This window comes from Dromiciops gliroides, chromosome 4 (assembly GCF_019393635.1).
Source record: "Dromiciops gliroides isolate mDroGli1 chromosome 4, mDroGli1.pri, whole genome shotgun sequence".
In the NCBI taxonomy this organism is placed as follows: domain Eukaryota; kingdom Metazoa; phylum Chordata; class Mammalia; order Microbiotheria; family Microbiotheriidae; genus Dromiciops; species Dromiciops gliroides.
Window position 1 is genome coordinate 390,324,672 of NC_057864.1, and position 25,678 is coordinate 390,350,349.

The 25,678-nt window shown below is 38.5% G+C and overlaps 1 protein-coding gene across 1 annotated transcript in view; it reads left to right on the forward strand.

The window, feature by feature from the left end:
- The first annotated feature begins 18,390 nt into the window (after positions 1 to 18,390).
- Positions 18,391 to 25,678, forward strand: part of IYD (iodotyrosine deiodinase) — a 34,742-nt gene continuing 27,454 nt past the window's right edge. Inside the window, exon 1 of the mRNA XM_043999403.1 lies at positions 18,391 to 18,731. Within this exon, the coding sequence (XP_043855338.1) occupies positions 18,557 to 18,731 (175 nt within the window). The 5' untranslated portion in view covers positions 18,391 to 18,556. The remainder of the gene's footprint in view (positions 18,732 to 25,678) is intronic.

Here is a 25,678-nt window from a genome sequence, read left to right on the forward strand (position 1 = left end):
CAAATGTATGTTTCTATTTTTTTGGTGGGAAAATGAGGGTTAAGTGGCTTGCTCAGGGTCACACAGCTAGTAAGCATCAAGTGTCTGAGGCCAGATTTGAACTCAGGTCCTCCTGAATCCAGGGCTGCTGCTTTATCCACTGGGTCACCTAGCTGCCCCAAAACATATGTCCCTATATCACCATGAAACTCATGAGCATTGAATGAAATCTGGAAGAATCTTTGGAGGCCTTCTAGTCTGACCCCTTCATTTTATAGATAAGAAGACTGAGAATCAGAGAGATTAAGGCCACATAAAAGGATAAACAGAAGAGCTAGGTTTCAAACCCAGTTCACACTTGAGCTGTATATAGCTTTATTTCCATAGATTGCATGGATCATAGTCCAACTGCTGAAAAAACCAAAACAAAACCAAGACCCAGAGAAGTAGTGACTTGCCTTAGGTCACACAGCTAGTTAATGGTAGAGTCAAAAAAAAAAAATAGAATCCCAGTTCAGTGCCCTTTCCTTTTGAGAGTTATGGTTCTGGCTAGCTGCCATATTGAAAAAGAAAAGTATCATTGGTACTAATCTGAGTCATTCTACTGTGGCAGAATTTTGGGTAAAGTCTGGTATGTTCTAAGAGCCTTTTGCTTCCTGACTTTGCTGGCAATCACTCCCTAAGATCAACTCCAATAAACAGAATGAATACTTTAAGGAATGTTAGGCAGAAAATGCAATTTGTGTATAATTGGATGGCAATTTTTGTTAGGGGACTTAGAAGATAATTGCATTGAGGTGCATGGGGTATGTGAATAAAATAAAATTCACCATATTTACGGGTTTTCATTCTTTAGAAAAACACCAGAGCACTCAATGTGGAGGGAAGTAGAGTGTTTAACAAGGCTAGTAATCTCAACGATGATGGCACTAAACATTTATAAGGAACTAAGAGCACTTTAGCTAAGTTACATAATTAAGCTACTTATTAGAGGTAACTACAGACTCAGTCAGTGGCATGAAGAGATACTATAAATAATAAGAGTTTATTTTTTAATTTTCCTATGGCATCCTTGGAGTTCTGTAAAACCATTGCACCCCCATTTTAAAGCCAAAATAGTTGAGTTGATGAAGAAGTTATGGGATAGCCTATAATAGAGTGCCTTCCCATTGACCCAACAGGGCTAGGACAGGATTGTCAATTAGTGGAATGGCCATGAAATAAATGGGGTTATAATAATTACCTAATTTTTATTGATCACTTTAATGGGTTATCATTCTTTCATTACTATTGCCTATTCTTTTGCTATGATTTCAGGAGCTAGTGGCAATGGGGCACTGGGAGGTACTGGAAAGGGTCTTTAAGTTGGGATGGGATAAAATGGGATAACATCCTGACTCTCTACAGAAGGTCCTGACAATATCTCCTAATGGACTAAAGCCATCATATTGTTCACCACAATGAATGAACTGACATTTCCATTTTCCCTTTAGGTACAGAATAATTCCCCTTCCTGTCTTTTGGTTTAACTGTATCAACATTTGTCTACTGGGTGTGACCAGACAAATGCTGAGGGTATACTGTTTTATCACTCACCATCACTGGAAAGTAATATCAAAGGTATAATAGGAATGGGAAGAAATTTGTTCAACTAAAGCCTTGTATATGTACACATGTGGGGAGAACAAGGGGGTAACTGTTCCATGCAAAGTTTTTTCTCACTTCCAGTCCTTAACCTCTTTGAAACGCTTCGCAGTGTTGGGGACTGCCTCTCCATGTAAACTTTCTTCCTTGGATTTCAAGAGGCTTTTCTCTCCTTATCTTCCCCTACCTGTAAGACCACTCTTTTTCAATCCCCTTTGTTGGTTCATGATCTATGTCTTGTTCCCTATTTGTGGATGAACCCCTTCTCACTAATAGCATCACTGACATTGGTATCTCATATCATAGGCATCTCAGCCTCAACATGTCTGAACAAACTATTCATTATCTTTATTTTTGCTCATTATTTATCTCATTTTAATTTATGGGATAAAACAAGCATTTCCATATCACAGTATAATAAAAAAGATGATTTCACATGAAGCTAGAAATCTATTATGTACAACTTGCTATTCCTTTTAAATATATAATAAAGTTGTAGTGTGAATTTCTTTTTCCCCTCCCTATGCCTCAAAGATGGCTACCATTACACACAAATTATCTTTAATAATAACTAATAATAGTTCACATTTATATAGCACTTACCATGTGCCAGGTGCTATGCAATTATTATCTTATTTGGTCCTCACAACAATCCTGGAAGGTAGGTGCTATTATAATCTCCATTTTCCAGATGAGGAAACTGGGGCAAACAGAGGTTACGTGACTTGTCCAGGGTCACACAACTAATAAGTGACTGAGGTATTGGAGTTCTGATTTTCCTGATTTCAAGCCTGGTTCTCTATCTACTACACCACCTAGATACTCCCAAATTTCCTCCTTTTTCTAAGCACCCTATTTCTTTATGGGGTACCACCATTCTTGTCATTTTCATTCATAACTTCAGTGGTATCTTCAACTTTTCACTTTCCCTCATCTCCCATAGCTTATCATTCTGGTGTAATGGATGGAATGCCAGACTTTGGATAAGGAGGACCTGTATTTGAATCCTGTCTCAGTTACATATTACCTGTGTGAGCCTGGATAAGTCACTTAACCTTTCTCAGTCTCAGTTTCCTTACCTGTAAAATGGGGATAATCATAATTATAGTATTTACCTCAGAGGTTTGTGAGGATCAAAAGAGGGAATACATGTGAAGTACTTTATAAACCTTAAAACTCTTTATAAATGTCAATTATTGTTATTTCTAAGTTTTGTCAACTTTTCTATCCCTTTTCTCTACTCACACCGTCACCACCTTGTTCAACCTCTCATCACCTCTTCCTGGATGACTTTGATAACCTCATAATTGGCCTCTGAGCCTCCAGTTTCTCCTTTCTCTCATCCATTCTCCAAAGCACTGATCTGACCTTGTCTCTTTTCTGCTCTGGGAGTGGCTTCCTATTGCCTTGAGGATCCAATATAAACTCTTCTGCTTTGTATTTAAAGACCTTTGCAATTGGGCACCAAACCAGACTTTCACACTACTTTCCCCTCACATATTCTATGTTCCAGCCGAACTAGCTTAATTGCATTTCTCTGTACAACACAGGCTGTCGTGTCTCCTGTCTCATCGTCATTGCACAGACTGTTCCCCATTCCTGGAATGTTTTCCTTCCTCATCTCTACTTCTTGGAATCCCTAGCTCTCTGCAAACTTCAGCTCAAATTCCACATCCTACACGATACCCCAGTTGTTCCTGCTCTTCCTAGCCCTGAAACTACTTTGTATATATTTGTACTTCTATTCAATATGGACTCCTCTCTCCTTTACCCTCACCTCCTTGAGGGCAGGGATTGTTTTGTTTTGGTGTTTGTGACCTCAGTGTCTAACACAGTGCCTGGCAATAGGAGTCATTTAATAAATACTTGTTGAGAATTGGACTGAAGGTAGTTCAGAACACCAAATGGGAAATTAGAAAAGGCATAGGAAAAGAGAACAGATTTGCAGGAAGAGTAGATCTCACTGACCATTTGAGAAGTTTTGCTAGTATCTAGTTTCTAATCAAATATAGGTTGGTAATTTCTGAAATCCTCTTGCATAAATTTTGGCCATGATGATCATTTTAAAAATCCCTGGGCGGTTAGTACAATTGTGTTAGATGGTGATGACGATGATATTAGCAGTTATATTACATATAACACTTTATAGCTAACAAAGTATTTTTCCTCACAACAATCCTATGAGGCAAGAGAGAGAAATAATTATCTTTTCCTTTTAATGGATGAAAAACTGAGGCTCAGAATTTAAGTGGCTTGCCTAGTGCCCCACAACTACTAAACACCAGGGTGAGGCATCCTGACTCCCCAGTCCAGTACCTCTAGACCTCTCTGCTTAATCAGATTTCTCCTTGCCTTCATTCTCTTGGTAGATTTTAACTTTTAAAGTAGAAAATCAGGATAAACTTAATTATATTTCTTAAACTGCCCAAAAGGCAAAAGTAAACTCCTTTTGACATAAAGAGAAAAGTTTTTAGCAGGTTGCCAATTTCATTACAAAACAGTATAAACTCTTTTGCTTTTCTTGCAGAAATAACAATTAATCTTACCTACAATCCTCTCTTTGAGAAGTTGTATTATTGTATGAGCTTAGAAAGAGCAGTAGAACATGAAACTTTGAAACTGTGTCTTTAAGTGGCACCTATTTGATGTCATCTCCTGTTCTAAGTAGTCTCCCTGTCCATGATTTTGCTCTTGAAAATTGATCTTTTCCTCATCTGTAATGGGATACCATCTTTCCCCACATTTACATGATTTCTGTGGTAAGAAAAGAGAGCCCCAAAGACATATAAGCTAAATATCACATGCACTGTCAGAAAGTAGATTGATTTAAGTGAATAATCTATGCCTTCCAGTCACTGGGGCCCCAGTGTCTTCTTGGGTGGTAACACTCTTTTTCTATCTTGGGGCCGACCTGCCTTCTACTTCATTTCTCTTTCTAATTTTAGCATAACATAAGGGTGAGAGGAGTTAATGTCCTCCTTAGACAGAGGGAAAACATTGGAATGACTTCATTAAAAACTTCAATTTCTGAAGCTATTAGTAAATATTGTCCTTTGTTGGAATTTTAATCCCCAAGATCTCTCACGGATGAACCCTCTCTTCTAGCCTTCTTGAGGTCACTCTCCTGGAAAGAGACAGATACTTTCCCTACTTTGAGTAGATCTAAGATTAAGGCATGTCCAACACCAGCAGAGTAACCTTTCCTGTGGGGGGTGGTATGGTGGACAGAGCACTAGTTTTGGACCCAAAGGACCTTTCTGAATTTGAATCCTGAATCTGACACTTGTTCTCTGTGTGACCTTTAGTTAGTCACTTAACTTCTTTGGGCCTCAATTTCCTCATCTGTAAACAAAGGGTTTGTATTCAATGGCTTGTGAGACCGCTTTCTGCTCTGAGTCTTTGATGCTATCTACCTCCAACTAAGATGGAAACTTGCAATGGTGTAGCAACTCTGAACATTTCTGATTGACAAAACTTCCCCTCAAATAAATATATTTTCCTGGCATACTTTACCTCCTTTCTAGTGGAAAATCAGAGTAAAGATGAATCTCAAATAGATGAGCCAGTCCACCAGAGTTCAAAATGAAGGCCCCGGTTAGAACAGAGGTCTTCAAACTTTTTCGTTTGCCTATCTCATCAATAAAAAACGAGCATATCCTCCCATATGTGTATGTTTATTTATTAATAAATTATACGATGTAAGCTGTATTAATTATGTTTACTATATATAGGCATGCTGGTGGCCAGGGGAGGCATTTTCCATTGGTGCAGTTTCTTATATGAGTATTCCAGTAAGGTCTAGGTTATAAGTGTCCTGAGAGACCTACACAAGGAAAGGTTAAGAGCTTGCAAAGTGGAGTGGGAGAGAGGAGTGGGCAACTGTTGGAGAAGTAAGGATAGAGGCTGTGTTGGAGATAAGTCCCAGGACTGACTACTGCCAGGAAAGTGGGTTGTAACTCAGCTTTCTATCTTCCAATTAGTTGATTTAAAGCCCTTGGGGGTCAAGCCACCATCTGTGAGGGCACTGCCCTCCTTGGACACCACTCTTCTAATATATGCTATTTATATTTCTTTCCTAACAAATGGCTCATTGGCTCATCCAGCTGAGATTTTAGCCTCCTGCTCTCTCAGTCATTCATGGCTCTATGAAATCTAGTCTGAAAGAAAACTACCAAGAATTTCTGTACTTTGGGGTAAGAAGAAAAAGGTAGTGATTATAACTTTTTTTCCCTTAGAAAAATTCCTAGTATTTTGTGCTCTTTAGAATGTTTGCCCATATTAGGATGGCTTTGCTAGAAGGATGAATTGAATTGGTCTTGTTTGGGTATGATTATGTTGTTTGTCCTTCCTTTTTTTTTTTTCAGGGCAGTGAGGGTTAAGTGACTTGCCCAGGGTCACACAGCTAGTAAGTGTCAAGTGTCTGAGGCCAGATTTGAACTCAGGTACTCCTGAATCCAGGGCCAGTGTTTTATCCACTGCACCACCTAGCTGCCCCCATTCGTCCTTCATTCTTTTTTTTTTTTTTTGCGGGAGAATTGGGGTTAAGTGACTTGCCCAGGGTCACACAGCTAGTTAGTGTTAAGTGTCTGAGGCCGGATTTGAACTCAGGTACTCCTGACTCCAAGGCCAGTGCTCTATCCACTGTGCCATCTAGCTGCCCCCTCGTCCTTCATTCTTGAAGAGGACCAGTGACATTATGAAGGGGATGTCTTGACTTGCATGTGAATTGGGTTTAAGTGAGGCAGGGCTGTGCAAAGTCACCAATCTCACTCTGTCTTCCAGAGTCATTGAAACCCAGTGGCAAGACAAAAGTCAAGACAATTGGCAATGGCCTGGGACGGAGTTGATGACCTTGGCCTTTACCTTGACAAGAGTCAGACTTCCATGGCAGCGTAGAACAGGAGAAAGAACATTGGATTTAGTCCAAGGATATGGGTCTTAGTCTTGGCTCAAATATTAACTAGCAGACTTTGGACAAATCACTTCCACCTCTTGGTCTTTAGTTTCCTCATCTGTGTCAGTTTTGTCTCTAAATTCTATGATCTTATGATATACTACTGGGTCTCCCACTAATTTGGGAAAATCCCTAACCTCTGGGGCTCTGTTTCTCATGTGTAATATAAGATTGTGATGGTAATAAGTTGGAGTAAGAGGCAGCAGGTTGAATCTTAGCTCTACAACTTACTACCTATGTAAGCTGAGGTTTGTCACTTCTTTCTTTTGGACTTCAGTTTCCTTAACCATATAATGAGATTGTTAGACTAGATGATCTTTATGGTCCCTTCTAGCTCTAAAGCTGTGTTCTCACGAAGAATTTCCTGTTCAAATCTCTTATTGCCAGCAGATGGAGCTGTGAATTTTAGGGTCAAGTTATGAAACAGTTATTTTCAAGGAAAAGCAATGAGAATAGGAATTTATTTCATTGGTATCTTATTGCTGGTGAAATTATAAAAGGAAAATAGAAGAATATCACACTTAAATTGACTTAAAGGAGTGTAATTCTGTGTGTTTGCCATCTCTCGTGTTTAGAATGGGTATGGATATGACCCTATAGAAGAAGACAATGAATATCACCTGCCTTCTTTCTTGGCAGAATCAGTGGAGCAATAAAAGCCTATATGTGGGAGATATGATCCATCTTCCCGAAAGAAAACTGAGAAAGATGTTGAAAAACTGAGGATTGACAGCATTTTCTTCATTTTCTCCATTTTTTCAGCTATCATAAAATCATGCATTTGATATCTTCAGTGGATTGTTAAGCATATGATTTTCTAGTCCCATAGAAAGGGAAGTAGTGAGAACTAAGGAGCCAAAATGGCTTTACTAAAAAGAAATCATGTCAAATTTTCCTCTTTACTCTTTTAAAAAATTAGATTACCAGACTTAAGAGCCAGAGTAATCATGAAAGCATAACATGTCAAGATCTCACAAGGTATCTGACAAAGTCTTTCATGATTTCCTTAAGAACAAGATGGAGAACTATGGTCTGGATAATAGTATAATTAGATGTATTTAAAACTGGTTGGGTGATCATAATTTTTCTTATTTCACTACATTTATTCTTTAACTGAACTTAATATAATACTATACAGAATTACGTTTTATATTAATAACCTCATAAGAACCATTACAATTTGATCGTTCCCCTTACATTTTGCCCTCCCCCAACCTTTTCTTGGTAAAGAAAGGAGCTTCTCCTAGTGATTAACCTACCTTCTGATGATCTTCACCCCTTATTCTCTTGTATTTTCTTTATTCACAATATCCGTTTTAGTTATATGGAGACAGAGACTAAGTCTGTGATTTCAGCGTTATAGGGAGCTACCCAGTGAAGAAACTCTATCATCCAATGCAGGTCAGTGTTTTCTCTATAGCCTAGTCTTAGATTGCCTGGAATGCTGAGAAGTGACTTGCCCAGAATCTCATGGCTAGTATGTATGAGAGGTGAGCCTTGGATTCAGATCTTCCTGAGTTCTAGAGGTGACTATCCACTCTTCCAAACTACCTTTCATTTTATTTTATTTATTTTTTTAGTGAGGCAATTGGGGTTAAGTGACTTGCCTAAGGTCACACAGCTAGTAAGTGTTAAGTGTCTGAGGCCGGATTTGAACTCAGGTCCTCCTGACTCCAGGGCTGGTGCTCTATCCACTGTGCCACCTAGCTGCCCCTTACCTTTCATTTTATATACCCCCTTTAGTTCCTTTTTTCCACTCTTCTTTCTTAAAAAAAAGTTTTATTGACACACCTTGTTTTTATATTACAAACATTTCCAGATTATTCCCAACTCCATGAGAACACTTATAACAAAGAAAACAATTAAGCAAAATTAACAATACAGTGGTTTCATCTAAAAGTGCATGCAATATTCCACATCTGTAGCACCATTTCCATCTCTTCATCTTTTAAAAGAATTAACAGAAAATTATTTTCTCTTCCCATTTTCTTCCCCATTGGAAAAAAGAGGAAAGAAAAACAAATTCTTTGCAAAAAATATGCATAATTGAGGTAAAATAATTCCCTCATTGACTATGTACAAAAATATATACCTCAATCTGTGCATTTCAATCTATCACCTTTTTGACAGGTGGTGGATAGCATGTTTCATTATCAGGCCTCTGGAATCATGATTAGTCATCATAGTTCTTACAGCTTTTAAAGTTGTCTTCATAGTGTTATTATTACTTGTTCTCCTGATTTTGCTCATTTTGTTCTTCTGATTCTGCTTACTTTGCTCTGCTTTGGTTCATATAAGTTTTTCCATGTGTCTTTGAAATAATCTATTTCCTCATTTCATATAGAAAAATAATATTCTGTTGCACTCATGTACCACAGTTATTCAGCCATTCCTCAATTCATTTTTATATTTTTTCTGCTATAAAAATAGGTCCTATAAATATTTTTGTACATAAAGGACTCCCCCATACACCCCCTATTTCTTTGATATCCTTTGGGTATAGCACTGGCAGTAGTATAGCTGTGTCAAAGGAATGCAGTTTGGTAACTTTTTATATATAATTCCAAATTGTTTTTCAAAATGGTTGTACACATTCACATCTTCACCCACAATGTATCAATGAACCTGTTTTCCCACTAGCCCCTCCAACACTTATCATTTGATCTCTTGGTAGTCTTTGCTAATCTGATGTTTGCAATCTGAGTGCCTGATTTTATCCAGAGATTGTTGATTTATGTGAATCGCTTAGATTTTTAATTAAGATAAAGCTCTAAGTATAAAATATTTATAAAATTTGTGAATGACACAGCTGAGAGGATTAGCTAGTAAAGGCTGTAGCTCTGGTCTCTTAGCCTACATAAATTGAATCCAATCACCTAACCAAAATGATCTGTGTCTCTATAGATGTGGGCAAATAGGTCCCTATATCTTTTGTTAGGACTCAAGGTAGTAGTGCAGATGTCAGTCACATGACAGCTTTCATTTCATCCTAAAAATGCAAAAAATGCATAAAAGTACTTACATTAGTCCATAAACAATGAAGAATGTACTTTAAGTACTTATAGTAGGCCCTATATAATTAATGGCAAGTAGGTAGCCAAGTGGATAGAGTACCAGGCCTGGAGTCAGGAAGACTTGATTTCAAATCTGGCCTCAGACAGTTACTAGCTATGTGACCCTAGACAAGTCACTCACCCCTGTTTGCCTCAGTTTCCTCATCTGTAAAATGAGCTGGTGAAGGAAATGGCAAATCTCTCCAGTATCTTTGCCAAGAAAACCCCAAATGGGACCACAGAAAGTTGGACATGGCTGATATGATTAAACAACAACAACAAATGTAATTGATGTAATTCTTTACCATCCATGAATCCCACTTTCCATAAGGACTCATGCAGTTTCTCCAGACTCATAGTATCACCCTCTGGTTTGAATTATTCTTGGAAAAGAAATTAACTTTGTATTACTGGATGGACAACCCCTGACATTCTATTAACTTCTTTGTTCCACAGGGATACATCTGAATAACTCATTCCCTTAATCAATGATTTTAGTCCCTTGCTGGCCTTCCAGCTCCTGGGGCCTCATGCTCAATCCTCTTTTTTCCCAAGAAAATGGTAATGCCCAGGAACTCCTTTTCTTCTTTATAGGAAGCTGGATTCTAGAACTTTCAAACTTGGGGTTGCTAGGGAGGAAATGCCAGAGACTGGCATTGATTAGTAAATCCCTTTCTTTCACTAGTCTGCTGAATTCTGGGACTGTGCTGCCTGGGAAATCTTCCTCTCCTTTGTTCTAGAGGCAATGGACCTCTCTTCTTGGACCATGAGATTTCTCTCTCCATGAACATTGTGTCTAAGGATGAGGACTTATGCTACTGTTTCTCAAAAGGTGGGATCAGGAACTTGGGGGTCAAGTAATTCTCCTCTAGAGTCATTAGCAAGAATCTATTTAGTTTTCATTTGCATTCCCACACAGACATCCAACCATGTTTTACCACCATCTTCTCAGCATGCTACACTGAAAATATGTCCTTCAAAGAGGCCTTCTAGGAAACACCTTGGGACGATACTGTCCTGATTGGTGAGACCTCACTGTATCTGGTATCACCTGACTAAACTTTACTGTATTCTTCCTGTTACTTTGCCCACCCCTGCTCTATCTCCTTTTCTGGGAACAGTAATCAAATTAACACTGCCATTGTTTCTGAAAAAGGGCATGCCAATTGATTAGCCTATAGCTTTATTCATCATTCCTATGACTTCTAAGACCAAACACTCTTCCCTGTCTCTATTCCCTTAAATATTATGTTTATTAAAATATAAGCTCCTTGAGGTCTACTATTATCTTTCTTTTGTATTTGTACCCCCTTCCCATTCTTTGCCCTGTGCTTAGTATATGTTAAGAACTTAAAAAATGGTCATTAATTAATTAATTAATTCATGGATCTTTGGCCATAGGTAACCATTAATGACTCCTATCTCTGCTGTTTCTTCAAGATCTATTCAGACAAAAAGGTAAAATAAAAAAAGGCCCAAATCTCCAGTGAAAACTTTCCTTTTATAGGTCATTACAAATGACAGTCCGGGGCAGCTAGGTGGCGCAGTGGATACAAGCACCAGCCCTGGATTCAGGAGTACTTGAGTTCAAATCTGGCCTCAGACACTTGACACTTACTAGCTGTGTGACCCTGGGCAAGTCACTTAACCCCCTTGCCCCGCAAAAAATACCAAAACCAAAACCAAAAACCAAAAAAACCAATGACAGTCCATCCCACAATATCTGTTACACACTAGTCTAAGCCAAATAAGTCATCCCCAGTCAATGCCATTCAATCAGGAAATATCTTTAGCCCCCTTACTGAGGTGCCAATGGACATGTCCATACCATCCATTGAGAGATGCTTTCAAAGTCCTCCTTACTAGTCTATAAACTCATCAAGTGCATCAACAAGTTCACCGATGAATATCCTACACTTGGAGGACTGAAGCAAGTTCCTGACAGAATAAAATAAAGACCCGAATTTAGCAAGTGGTAATGTAATAGGGATAACTACAGATTCCTGTCCCTGGATTAACTGATAATTATACTGAAAGTACAGGTTGAGGGAAGGAAGGAATAAGCATTTGCACCATGCCTAGTATGTCCTGGGTGCTGTCCTAAGTCCTTTAAAAAAATATTATCATATTTGATGAGAGAGTCAAACTCAAGAATAGTTCCTGTGAAAAGAGATTTAGGAATTTTAGTTGACTGTAAACACAACATAAATTAGCAGTATACTATGGTTTCTAAGAAGAAAGGTTATGTTATCTTAGGTTGTATTAAAAGAAATATAATGTTATATTTAGAATGAGAGAGAGAGAGAGAAGAATTCCTCTGTATTCTTTTTTAGTTAGATCACACTTAGAGGGATGTGTTCCATGTTGGGAGGCAGAGTTTAGAAAGGATATTAGCAAGCTGGAATGTCTTTAGAGGGGAGGGGAAGAGAACAAGCCTCTATATAGTGCCTCTTATGCACTAGGAACTGTGCTCTTAAAAATCAAACAAGGTGCTATGCACTTAAAAAAACAAGCAAACAAACAAATATTATCTCATTTGATCCTCGTAACAATCCTGAGAGTTAGGTGCTGGAATCATCCCCATTTTATAGTTGAAGAAACTGAGGCCAATAGAGGTTAAATGACCAGGATCAATCATATACAGCTAAGAGTGTCAGAAGTATGATTTGACCCCAGGTCTTCAGTCAACTATGCTACCAGATGCCTCAGTTTAAAGTAGGTGGACTCTGGATAATGAAGGGCCTCGAAACTTTGTCATATGAGGAGAGGTCAAATGAATTAGGAATATTTGGTCCAAAGACTGGGTAACATGTTGGTTGTCTTGTGATATGGTGGATCAAGGGTTTACTTACTCTATGCGTTTCAGGGGGCCAAAGTTCAGTAAGTGGGTGTAAGTTATATATAATAGGCAGGCAGCTTTTGGCTTAAGAAAGAAAGAAACTTAGTAAACTGATTTATCCAACAATGGAAAAGAGCAACCTTTCATGATCTCTTCTAGGAAGCATTTGAAGAAGGGCTGGCTGACTTTCACTGGGGATTTCAAGAAGGGATTTCTGAGGGATTAAGAAGCAAGCCAAGGGTGACCTTAAAGGTCCCTTCCAAGTCCAAGATTCTGTAACTTCCAGATTCTCTGTTAATACTCCTTAATTTATTATAACAAGTACTAAATCACAAAAATGCCCGAGAACTACCCCTGCCTTACTTTTCCTAGTCCTATCAATAGTTTGGGCTGATGGCAATTCTTTTTAAATTTTTAATTAATTAATTTTATTATTATAATTGTTGGCAATTCTTTTTTCTTTTATTATTTTGGCAATTCTTTTAAAAAAATTTATTTTCACATTAGTCATGTTGTAAAAGAAGAATCAGAACAAAAGGGGAAAAAGGCAAGAAAAAATAAACAGGAACAATAACAAAAAAGCAACAACAAAAGTGAAACTAGTATGCTTCAATCTGCATTCAGACTCCGTAGTTCTTTTTCTGACTGTGGAGAGCATTTTCCGCCATAAGTGTTTTTATAATTGTCTTGGATTGCTGAGAAGAGTTAAGTCTATCACAGTTGGCTGATAACAATTCTTTAGAAAACACATTAATGATAACAATTATTTTTCACCATTGATTTTATTTTTAAAAATTTAAATTTAATTATTTCAGTGAACAAAAACATATTTTCTTTCCATCCTATCTGCTCCACTTGGGAGAAAATAAAGACAAAGAAACCCTTGTAACAGATATTCATCATTAAGCAAAATGAATTTCCACATTGTCCATGTCTATATATATATATATATATAATGTATATATTTATAAATATATAAAATATAGTTATATTATGTGTTTATAAATATTCATAAGTATATTTTATATACTTATAAATATATATGTATGTCCATATATATAAAATGCATAATATATTTTATATGTATAACTATATGCACATATATTTAGATGTACATATATAAAAATATATGTGTGTTTGTGTGTCTTATTCTTTTCTCTGAGCCATCACTTAGTCATTCAGGAAGTAGACAGCTTGGTTTCTTTATTGGGTCTCTGGAATAATGGCTGGTTGTTTACTCATCAGAATTTTTAAGTCTTTTAACTTCAGAGACCTAATGAATGAATTGGTTAACATTTATACCCTGTTTTCTGACATTAATTCAAGTCCAGTTTTTAACCTGATAGAAAAATACATGTATGTAAACGTATTCTGGGGGGAGGGGAGTTTAATTAAAAAAATAACTACATTGGTAAAGGAATACCAGGATTTGAAGGGCATTGGGATATTAATTTTTAAAAACCCAACTCTCAGGTAAACCAGTTACCTATGTTGAAGACTTCACATTTTTATTCAGCAATATCTCATCAGATGAACTAGCTTAAATCCAGGGGGTTTTGCCTTTCTGCTAAAAGACATCTTTGTCTGACAGCATTTGAAGAACTGCACGCAGTCAACTTGAGGTTTATTTGGTAAAATGATGTGATTAATTATTCATAAAAGAGGAACATCATAATTCATTTAGAATATGAACTAGGTGGAGTAATATCCACACACACTCATCTGTAGCATGTATTATTAAAGAGAACTTTTAAAAAGGCCATTTTAGCAGGAAAGCACAGATCACTTTTCTTTGCCTCCAGAAATACTTTCTAACGCTAATCCTTCCAAGGGAAGACCGTACATAAAGGGTGAGTCAGTGCTCAACAGCAGGCCTGGTATAATAGTGCATATTTATAGTAGCACATGAGAATTAAAAGTATTAATAGTGGAGTGCTAAAAAAATGAACAAACCTCTGGCTGCCGGCCTGTCCGATCTCCTGGCCACTAAGGGTTTCTTTGAACAATTATGTCTTTACTGCAGTGGGAACAAAGTTGGATTTGGAGACAGAAGACTTGAGTCTTGACCATAGTTCTACCACTTACTATCTACATGACCTTAGGGGCAAGACTTTTCATCCCTCATTTCTTTCATCTGTAAAAGGAGAGGCTGGACTAAATCATCTTTTAGGTCCTCTTGTGCTCTAAATCACTGATCCTTTGACCTTGTTATTGTTAATAATAATTAGTAGTAATTATAAGTAGTGATTAGTAATTATTAGTAGTAATACATGCCTGTATGTATTTTTGTATATGGAGGGGGGGGGGGAGGGGAGAGGGAAGGAAGGAGGGAAAGAGAGAGAAGACCTTATATGGCATCTAGTCCACTTCTCTCATTTTATAGACAAGTAACTTGGTGAAAGTGGAACATCTGACTAGGACCTTAGTCTCTTGACTCCCAGTCCTGACCCCCACTTGTAAAGAGATAACACTGATATAAATCTTTTTTATTTTTTTATTTTTTAATTTTTTTGCAGGGCAATGGGGGTTAAGTGACTTGCCCAGGGTCACACAGCTAATAAGTGTCAAGTGTCTGAGGCCGGATTTGAACTCAGGTACTCCTGAATCCAGGGCTGGTGCTTTATCCACTGCGCCACCTAGCTGCCCCTGATATAAATCTTTTTTATTTTTATTTTAATTTTTTTTTGCAGGGCAATGGGGGTTAAGTGACTTGCCCAGGGTCACACAGCTAGTAAGTGTCAAGTGTCTGAGGCCGGATTTGAACTCAGGTACTCCTGAATCCAGGGCTGGTGCTTTATCCACTGCGCCACCTAGCTACCCCTGATATAAATCTTAATGGGAAATTACCAAAAACCCAATAAATCAACCAAGAAGAATTTATTTATTTCCTACTATCCTCATCATGAATAATAAATATTTTGTTAAAATCTACTACGTGGCATTGTGTCACTAGACACTACAAGGGCGGGGGTGAGCTTACAATCTAGTTGAGGTAGGATATACACTTAAGAGGAAAAATATTACTAAAAGATCTCATAGGATAAGTACTAGATATTTGTTGTTGTTGAGTTGCTTTTTAGTCATGGCTGACTCTTCATGACCTCATTTAGAGTTTTCTTGGCAAAGATAATAGAGTAGTTTGCCATTTCTTTTTCCAGCTTTTTTTTTTTTTAATAGATGAGGAAATTGAGGTAAACAGTGTTAAGTGGCATCCCCAGAGTCATGCAGCTAGTGTCTGTGGTCAGATTTGAACTCAGTCTTCCTGACTGCAGACACAGCACTCTATCTACTGTTCCACAAACAGACAATAAAAATGGAAGGAGCACGAGCTGGTAATGTAAAGATATTGGGATACAAATTGTGAATAATGTAATACATAAAGGGACAATAAACAATAATTTTTAAAAACCTCATATGTCTATGGGTTTTTACAAAAGTCTCTTCACTAAGAATCTTATGAGATAAATGGAGCAAATATTGTCCATTTTAAAGATGAAAACAACTGAGGCTCAAAAAAATTGAATGACTTGTCTACATGACTACTAAGTGGTTGATCTGGGCAACATATGATAAATATCAGTAACCAGGGGCTCAAAGACTGTTTGCATAAGATTCTTCTCATTAGTGGAGATAGGTTACTCAATGCTCCCCACTCCTGAGCGAGAGCTTGGGAGAAGAGAGATCTTAGTTTTTTGGCTTCCAGCTTCAAGAGAGAAGACATTAGGTTCTGCATTCTCTTTAGGGAGAGGTGCTGGAAGGTAGAAAAAGTCTTTGAAAAGAAGGTAGAGAAACCAGTACCTAAATCACATCCCTAATCTCAGTTTACCCACACTAGTTAGAGACCTTGGGAAATTTCCCTTTGGATGAGATCTGGGATTTTCTCTCTTGGTTGTGCTGGGATATCTTAGTTCTAGTGAGAGATATCATTCATTTTATGTTTTGTCTGGTATTTTCTCATTTGCATAATTTCTCTGATTTCTGTTTGCCACCAATTTGAATGAGAGTTTATTTGCTATTTGTTGAGTGTGGTTTTTGTATTATTGGCATTGGGTGGGAAATGAGTAAAATCTTTGATATATAGCTTGGGACATTCCTTTCCCATGAGGAATAACAATCAAGAGTGTAGCTTGAACCTAAAAATTATTCTCCTAAATCTTCCTTCCTTCCTTCCTTGCTTCCTTCCTTCCTTGCTTCCTTCCTTCCTTGCTTCCTTCCTTCCTTGCTTCCTTCCTTCCTTCCTTCCTTCCTTCCTTGCTTCCTAATTAAGAAGAACTTTGAATGGATTTGGATTATGGCTATCTTTTTCATAGAATTCTATTACTTTTCAAAATGTGACATTGATTGAATAATAACTTTCTTTTCTTTTACAGACACCAAACCAATGAACTATGTTGTATTTTGGGGGAACTCCACAGCTAAAGGACAAAAGTCAACCTAAGAAATTCTTAAAATCCCATTTATTGTGGTTCAATAGAGCAAAGTGAACCTCACTTGATGAATCACATCCTTAAGCAAATTCAAATGTACCTTATCCAAAACTTCCTCTCAAGGTCTTAATTTAAGGGCTCTCTACCTAAGAGCTTCATGCTCCAGGGGCTATGTTGTCAGCAATGGAAAATCACGAGTAATCAAGTACTTCATTCTCAGACAAAGACAGTAAAGTTAAAGAACTATGTGTAGAGAAAAACGAAACAAAACACTGACATGGACCACTCAGAGTAAGAGCTTAGTCATCCTTTGTCTAGATCATCTCCCTTGCTTATAACATGTTTTCTGGTGCCTCCCTCAAATTATAGCATTATTCTTAAATAAGGGAAATCCTTGTCATTCTCCAGTTAAAATTCCAGAATTGTAAGATGTTATAATATTTTATGTATTCCATACCTTTGCTCGAACTGGTTTTTTTATGCCTAAATTATCTTCTCATTCCTCTACCTATTGATTTCCTAGCCTTCATTAAAGTCCCACTCTAATACCACCTTCTTCAGGAAGTTTTCCCTTTCTCCTAGGCACTTATGATGTTTCTTCTCTTTAAATCTATATAGTTCTTTACACTTTCTGATGTATTTATCCTATAATATGTTTGCATTATTATTATTGTGTATGTGTCATATGCCCCTACAAGAATATAGGGGCAGAGAACCATCTCTTATATAGTCTTTGGATTCTACAGGATTGATAATAAATCAGACTACCCACTTCCTGAGAGAGAGAGAGAGAGGTACAAGGTGCAGAATCAAACATACATTTTTGTCACAGCCAATGAAAGAATTTGTTTCTCTTGACCATGCATATTTGTTACAAGGGTTTTGGTTTGTTCTGTTTTTCTTTTCTTTTTTAAAAATTGTCAGTGAGGGGATACAGGAGAGAGAAACTAAATTTGCTTTAATTTAAAACAAAATTAAAAAAAATAAATGTTTGTTGAATTTAATTGAATTTTCTATGACCTGCCCATGCAAAAGTACTATTTAAAGATGTTCACTAATTAATTTTACTATCTCATTTATTTCTTTGCAACACTGTGGTTTATCTGTGAAAACAAAACCAAAAATATATCCTCTAGTGTCAATTATAGGAGTGTGTATTTACTGTTTCCAAGGGTTAGTTAAAGCTTGTTTAAAAACAACAACAACAATTGAGCAAAACACAAAACCCCAGAAGGAAATGTATATGCTTGTAAAGAAAATTAAATGCTTTCTTTTACTCCTGTCATATCCCACCGAATTAAAATGTTTGCTAAGATCTTGGCAACTATGCTGCCTGTTTATTGCTGAGCTACGACAAGGGTTTAAATATAACTATGGGTGTATACACGCCTGTGCTTGGCCACACACACACACACACACACACACACACACACACACACATACACACACACACATCCACCCACCCACTAGTGATCTTTGCCCTTAGGGTACAGACCTTGAAAGTTCTGAACCCTCTCATTTGGGCATATTCTCTTCTATGTTTTATCCCTCCTTCTCCCTCCCTCTTTCCCTCCCTCCCTCCCTGTTCTTACCTCTCTAATTTAAAGAGAGCAGTGGAGGGAAGAGAGCTGGGCATTGTTCTGTGGCAAGCTTCAGAGTCATGTCTTTCTTCCTGACTCCAGTCTTGATAGCTGTTATCTTAGTCTTGATCGGGCGGATCTTTAAAAGTGAAGGTCCCAGCAAGAAAACTGATGATGAGTCTAAAACCAAGCCAGAGCACCAGCCGTGGGTAGATGAAGACTTAAAAGATAACACAGAAGACCACCAAATAGAAGGTAAAGAAAACAGGAATCTTTTTGAGCTTAAAACATATAAATCATGTTTTAATCATATAAATCTATGTTGATGACACAGATTGATAGAAATTAATTGGTTTTATCTACTCTCCAGATGGATTCCTGGCAATTGTTTGATTGGAGTCAATGGGCCTAGGTTTGAATCTCAGCACTGCCCTTTACTAATTGTTTGACTTTGGCTGTTACTGTTCAGTTATTTCAGTTGTGTCTGGCTCTTTGCCCATTGAGGGTTTTCTTGGCAAAGCACTGGAGTTGTTTGCCATTTCCTTCTCCAGAGGAAACTGAGGCAAACAGGGTTAAGTGATTTGCCCAGGGTCACACAGCCAGTAAGTGTCTGAGGCCAGATTTGAACTCAGGAAGATGAGTCTTTCTGACTCCATGCCTGATATTCTATCCACTGTGTTTCTGACTTTGGATGAGTCAATTCACTTTCCTACAACTGTTTCCTCATCTGGAGAATGAGGGAGTTGGATTACATGGTCTCTAAGGTTTCTTCCAGATTTATACCTAAGTCAAAGATCATGAAGCCAGCATAGAACATGTGTACCAGCATGGTCGTTCTTCCTATAAAAAGGTGTCTCTATTCCTGAGGACTCTACTTCTCCTTGCCCTAATAGACCCTCTAGTTGGAAAGGTGATATAATTAAGGAGAAAGTATGATGAGTTCAAACTTGTTGAGTGTGGAATGGTAAATAGTCAATGCACAAGCCTTTACTAATCATTTGCTATGTGCTAGGCACTGTATGAGTTGATGGGCATACAAATAGAGGTGTGAGACAGTCTCTTCACTCAAGGAGCTTAAATTCTCCTGGATGGATACAGCATAGCTTGAGATGAGTTAACAAAGCATATGCACAGAAGTAATATAAACTGATTTGTGGACATGGAGAGTGTTAAGAACTGGAGAATTGGGGATTAGAAGAAAAAAAACTTCTTGAAGGAAATGAGACTTGAACTTAACCTTGAAGGGAGCTAGGTCTTTCAAGAGGGAGATGTGTGCAGAAGCAATGACAAGGTATGGAGGAAGGAAATGGGATATTGTGTACATATAGCAGCAAATAGACCAGGTTAACTGAAAGGTAAGGTCCAGGAATGGTGTAGCTAGGTGGCACCACAGTCCATAGAGCACCTGGCCCAAAGTCAGGAAAACTCATCTTCCTGAATTCAAATCTGACCCCAGACACTCTCTGTGTGACCCTGGGCAAGTCACTTGCCTCTGTTTGCCTCAATTCTCTCATTTGTAAAATGAGCCAGAGAAGGAAATGACGATCCAGTGTCTTTGCCAAGAAAACCCCAAATGGAGTCATGAAGAGGCAGACATGACAAAAAACAACAACAGAAAAACCCCTAAACAATCAGTAAGTGAGTACGAGTAATGGTCTGGGAAGGTAGATTGGGAAGGGCTTTAAATGCCAAACAGAAGAGTTTATATTTTATCCAGTAAGCAATAGGAAAGCACTGGAAGAGGGGAGTGACACAGTCAGATCTGAGTTTTAGTATTGTCAGCTTGACAGCTGCATAGAGGATGGATTGGAGAGGGAAGAAGCTAGCTATAGGGTGTCCAGTTAGGATGCCTTGGAGAAAGATGATCGTGCCCCGAACTAGGGTAGTATCTGCACACATGGAGATAAGGGGGTGAGAGGAAGAATCAATAGGACTTATCATCTTATTGGATGTGGAGGTGTGAGTGAGAATGCAGAGTTGAAGATGACTCCTTGGTTGTGAACCTGGATAACTGGAAGGACAAGATATCTAAGTATCCATGATCAGAAGGTAGTTGAAATTTTGGATCAGAGAACAGGTGAGAGAACAGGACTAGAGGTGGTGAGTTGGGAGTTATCTCCTTAGAGCTGACAGTTGAAACCATGAGAGGAGAGTAAAACAAAAAAGAGTAGAGTGTTACAGATTAAGCTTTGGGTGCTATGAAAGTGAAGGGACTAGAAAAGGAAAATGAGCCAATTTTCTCAAAAGTCCCTATCCTTAGCTCTTTTCTCCTATTCCTGTTTTTTTCTCTGGCAATCTGGTCCATGTCCATGGTTTCAATGGTCCTTTCTATACAACTCCCAAATCTATCTATCTATCTATCTATCTATCTATCTATCTATCTATCTATCTATCTATCTATCTATTGATTTTCCTCTTTTGTTGTTGTTCAGTCATGTCTGAGTCTTGGTGACATTTTGGGGGGTTTTCTTGGCAGAGATACTGGAGTGGTCTGCCATTTCCTTCTCCAGCTTATTTTACAGATGAGGAAACAGAGGCAAACAGGGTTAAGTGACTTGCCCAAGGTCACACTGCTAGCAAGCGTCTGAGGCCAGATTTGAATTCATGGAGATGAAATCTTCTAGACTCCCAGCTGGGCACTCTATTCACCTAGCTGCACTCTTCCTCTGATCTTTCCCTGAATTTCAGTTCCACATTTAAAAATGCTCATTGGTTATTTGCATATTGATATCCTATTAGCATTTCAAACTTATCCTATCTAAAACTGAACTCATTTTGTCCAAAAAACCTGTGCCTCCAACAAACTGTCCAGTTTCTATAGAAGGTTCAGATCTCAAGACTCAGTCATCTTTGGTTCCTATCTCTCCTTTATTACCCTTACCACCCATATCCAACCAATTGCCAAATCCTACTGTTTCCAACGCCACAATTTCTCCACATCCCTCCCTCCTTCCCACTCTTACTGTCACCATCTTTAGTTTAAGCCTTTGTCACCTCTTGCCTGTTTATCATAGTCTTCTATTCTCCTTGCCTCCAGTCTCCTCCCTCCCCAATCTGCTCTCGACAAAGTTGCCAAACTTAGCTCCTACCTGGAGGCCTCTTTGAGGTGCGTAGGTGTCTGGCAGGTCCTGTCAAGCAGGGAAGACTTTGAGTATGGATTCAATGAAGGACTCCAGGTATTTTTTCCCCAAGAATTAGTCCAAGAATGAGTTCAGAAAGGCTCATCATCACGTTGGCTATACGATGATGACTTTTTGATCACAGCAACTCTCAATGACAGTCTAATAAATTGTAGAAGGATGGAGATATGGATAGGAGCACACAAACCAGTGTAATTGCTAATCCTTTATATAGTGAAGTTCCAGGCCCACCTCCAGTCTTCCTGATGTATATCTTGCCATTGGACCCAGATGGCTCTGGAGGAGAGAATGAGGCAGGTGACTTTTCACAGCCCTGCCTCACTTAAATCCAATTCACTGCAAGTCATGACATCTGTATTGTCCTCTTTGAGAACAGAGGACAAACAACCACCATGTAGTGGTCTAAATACGGAACAAATCTGACCATATTACTTGTCTTTGCAAAAACCTTCAGTGGTTCCCCATTGCCTTGAGAATAAAATATAAACTTTTCATCCTTGCATTTATGCTATTAGACATCATGGCTTCAGACAATACTGTGTATATTACAGTATGTTCCAGTCAAATTGGACTGGTTCCTTGTTCTCTTCCTTAATTAGTAATCAATTAATCCTTTCCCACCTTGGCTCCCATATGCTTTTCCAGCCTGATTTCACATCACTCATTCTCATGAACTCTATGGTCTAGACAAGCCAGTGTTCTTGCTCTTCCTTACCCATTACACTCCACCTTCTGTCTTTGTACTTTTATGTAGACTCTGCCCCATGGCTGGGATTCATTTCATCTTCACCACTGCCTCTTGAAATACCTAGCTTCCTTGCCAGTGCAGTTTAAATACCACCTCCTAAATGAGGTCTCTCTCCTAAAAAAATTATCTTGTCTCTTATACCACATGAACTCAAGGCCCTTCACCATACTACCCATTCTTCTTTGAATACTTTCTAGCTTATGAAGAACTTTCCTAAGACTTGGCACCAAGGACTGCACCCAGTACTTCAGATGTGGCTTGACTAGGGTACAGGACAGCAGTACCACCAGCTCTCTAACCCTGGACATTATGATTCTCTTAACAGAGCCCCAGGTTGCATCTGTTTTTTTGACTGATGCATCACACTATGGACTCTTGGTGGGTTTGCAGTTTCCCTAAAATTGGTCAATGGTATCAAAAGCTGAAAAGTAGAGGCAGCTAGAGGGTGCAGTGGATAAATCCGGCATCAGACACTTGACACTTAACTAGCTGTATGACCCTGGGTAAGTCACTTAACCCTCATTGCCCAGTGCAAAAAAACCAAAACCAAACCAAACCAAAACCAAAACAACCCAAAACAAAACAAAAGCTGAAAAGTGGTCAAGGATAATAAAAGATAAGACGATCTCATTGGATTTACCAACACTTGTTTTTGTGGAATGGCTAAGGAAATAGTAAGGAGGTTGGGCCAGGGAGGTAGAGAGATTTACTTTGGAGATTGGGAGTGAAACTAAAGTAAGTAAAAATGAATCCATGAGGTAGTTTATTCTTCTTTCAGTGTCTCTTAATTTTTTTTCTAGACCCTTGTCTTTTTCTGGCTCTTTATACTTTCATTTTTTTTTTTTGGCATGGCAGTGAAGGTTAAGTGACTTGCCCAGGGCCACACAGCTAGTAAGTGCCAAGTGTCTGAGGTCAAATTTGAACTCAGGTCCTCCTGAATCCAGGGCCAGTGCTTTATCCTCTGTGCCATCTAGCTGCCCCAAATCATTGTTTTTACAGAACATCTTTGCCTCCTCTCTCTGACTCTCTCTATCACTGTCTCTATCTCTGTCCCTAACTTTGTCATTGTCTGTCTCCTCTTATCTTTGTCTCTGTCACTCTTCTTTTTCTTTGTCTCTTTCTATCCGTTTTCCTTTCTCTGGCTTTATCTCTCTGTTTCTCTCTGATTCTGCCTCTTTCTATTTCTGTGTCTATGTCTGTCTCTGTCTCCATCTTTTTTGGTGTCTGTGTTTCTCTTTCTCTCTGTCTCTGTCTCTCTTGTTCTCTCTGTCTCTGTCTTTGTTCCCCCCCTTCTATTCCCTCCCTTCCTCCTGTATTCCTCCTCCCATCACATGGCAGTCTAAACTGAGTAGTCTCAGCAGCCAAAGACATGTTTGTTTTGAAAGTCATAAGTTTCACAATTCCCCCTCACAGAGTTCTCATTGTTTACATGGGCGTGAATGAACTTTACCTCCCCCCTCTATCACCTCAACTACTGCAGTCTTGACTTCCAAGTGGCCTTCCAGGCCCACTGAACTCTGGTTTATGTTATTTACATGAGACTGTTTGGCAATTGAGAACTGTGTTAGGAACCAGAAAATTTTAAAAGAAGACCAAACAACCATAAAGGTAATTATAAAAAATACTTTTATTGAGTTACAAAATAGTTAGTGAGGAACTAATTACAATAGCTGGCTCATATGGGTATAATTTTTACCAAACAGTCTCATACACTTTATCTCATTTGATCCTTACCACTCCAGGATATATATTATTCTACATATTTTATAGATAAGGAATTTCAGGTTTTGAGAGATTTGGTGACTTGCCCAGGTTCATGTATAAGTGAGAGAACCAAGACTTGAAATCAATGTCTTTGTAATCTTAGTTCATTAATCTTTCCACTAAGCCACACTGCCTCTCATTCATAGCTTCCCAATGCTTTTAATTAGAAGGGTGTAAGGGGCAGCTAGGTGGTGCAGTGGATAGAGTACTGGCCCTGGAGGCAGGAGTACCTGAGTTCAAATCCAGCCTCAGACACTTAACACTTACTAGTTGTGTGACCCTGGGCAAATCACTTAACCCCAATTGCCTCACCAAAAAAAAAAAAAAAAAAAAGAAAGAAAGAAAAGAAGAAGGGTTTAGTGAAGTAGAAGCCTCTAATCCTTAGAGCCACAAATGATCAAATAGTCACTAATTTCTATATAACTAAACTTTATTTAAGGGAAAGTAGTTAGAATAAGCTTTGAGAGCAGAGCTGCTACAGATCTCCTGAATATTCTTTAGACACCTTTGTGTCCTAAAAATATAGGCAATATGGGATATTCTTGAGGTTCCTAGTTTGAATGCAACTTTACATTTACAAGAGATATCAGTATTCAATGATTTTTCTACCCTGTACCAATGCTGATTTTATCATGATAAAGACTGAATTAAGATAAATGGGTAGAATGAAACGGGTGGGGCAGTGTTTTCAAAGTCTGTGCTGCACATAGAGAAAGTCATATCTCTGTGGATTGATTTAGGGCAAAGGAGGCAGCTTTAAGGACTCTTTCCTGTGATGTAAAAAAAAAATGTCTTCCCATTGCCGTAGAAAACTCATCATCTTTACTCCCCAACCCTCCCCTCTTCCTAACTTCCATATTACTATTAAGAGCACTACCATCTTCTCAGTCACCCAGGCTCATAATCTAGGTGTCATCTTCAACTCCTCACTCTTTGTCATACCCTGTATATAGTCATCTCTCTAATATGTCCCCTTTTCTCCTCTGATACTGCTACCACCCTGGTTTAGGTCCTCATCACCTCACTCCTGGACTATTGCATAACCTTCTGGTAGGTCTCTCTGCCTCAAGTCTCTCCTCAATCCAATCAATCTTCCATTCAGCCACCAAAGTGATTGTCCTAAAGCCCAAGTCTAACCAGATCACTCCTTCTTTTTCTCCTCCACCATTCAACTCCCTTTTGTCTTAAGGATCATGTATAAAATCCACTGTTTGACTTTTAAAGTTCCTCACCACCTGGCCTCTTCCAACCTTTCCAGTATTCTTACCCATTACTCTCCTGTATGTACTCTTTGATACAGTGGTATTAGCCTCCTTGTTCTTTAAATACATTGCCCCATCTCCAGATTGTGCATTTTCTTTCTTTTTTTTCCTTTTTTTGGGTGGGGCAATGAGGGTTAAGTGACTTGCCCAGGGTCACACAGCTAATAAGTGTCAAGTGTCTGAGGATGGATTTGAACTCAGGTCCTCCTGAATCCAGGGCTGCTGCTTTATCCACTGCGCCACCTAGCTGCCCCAAGATTGTGCATTTTCACTGGCTATCCCCCATGC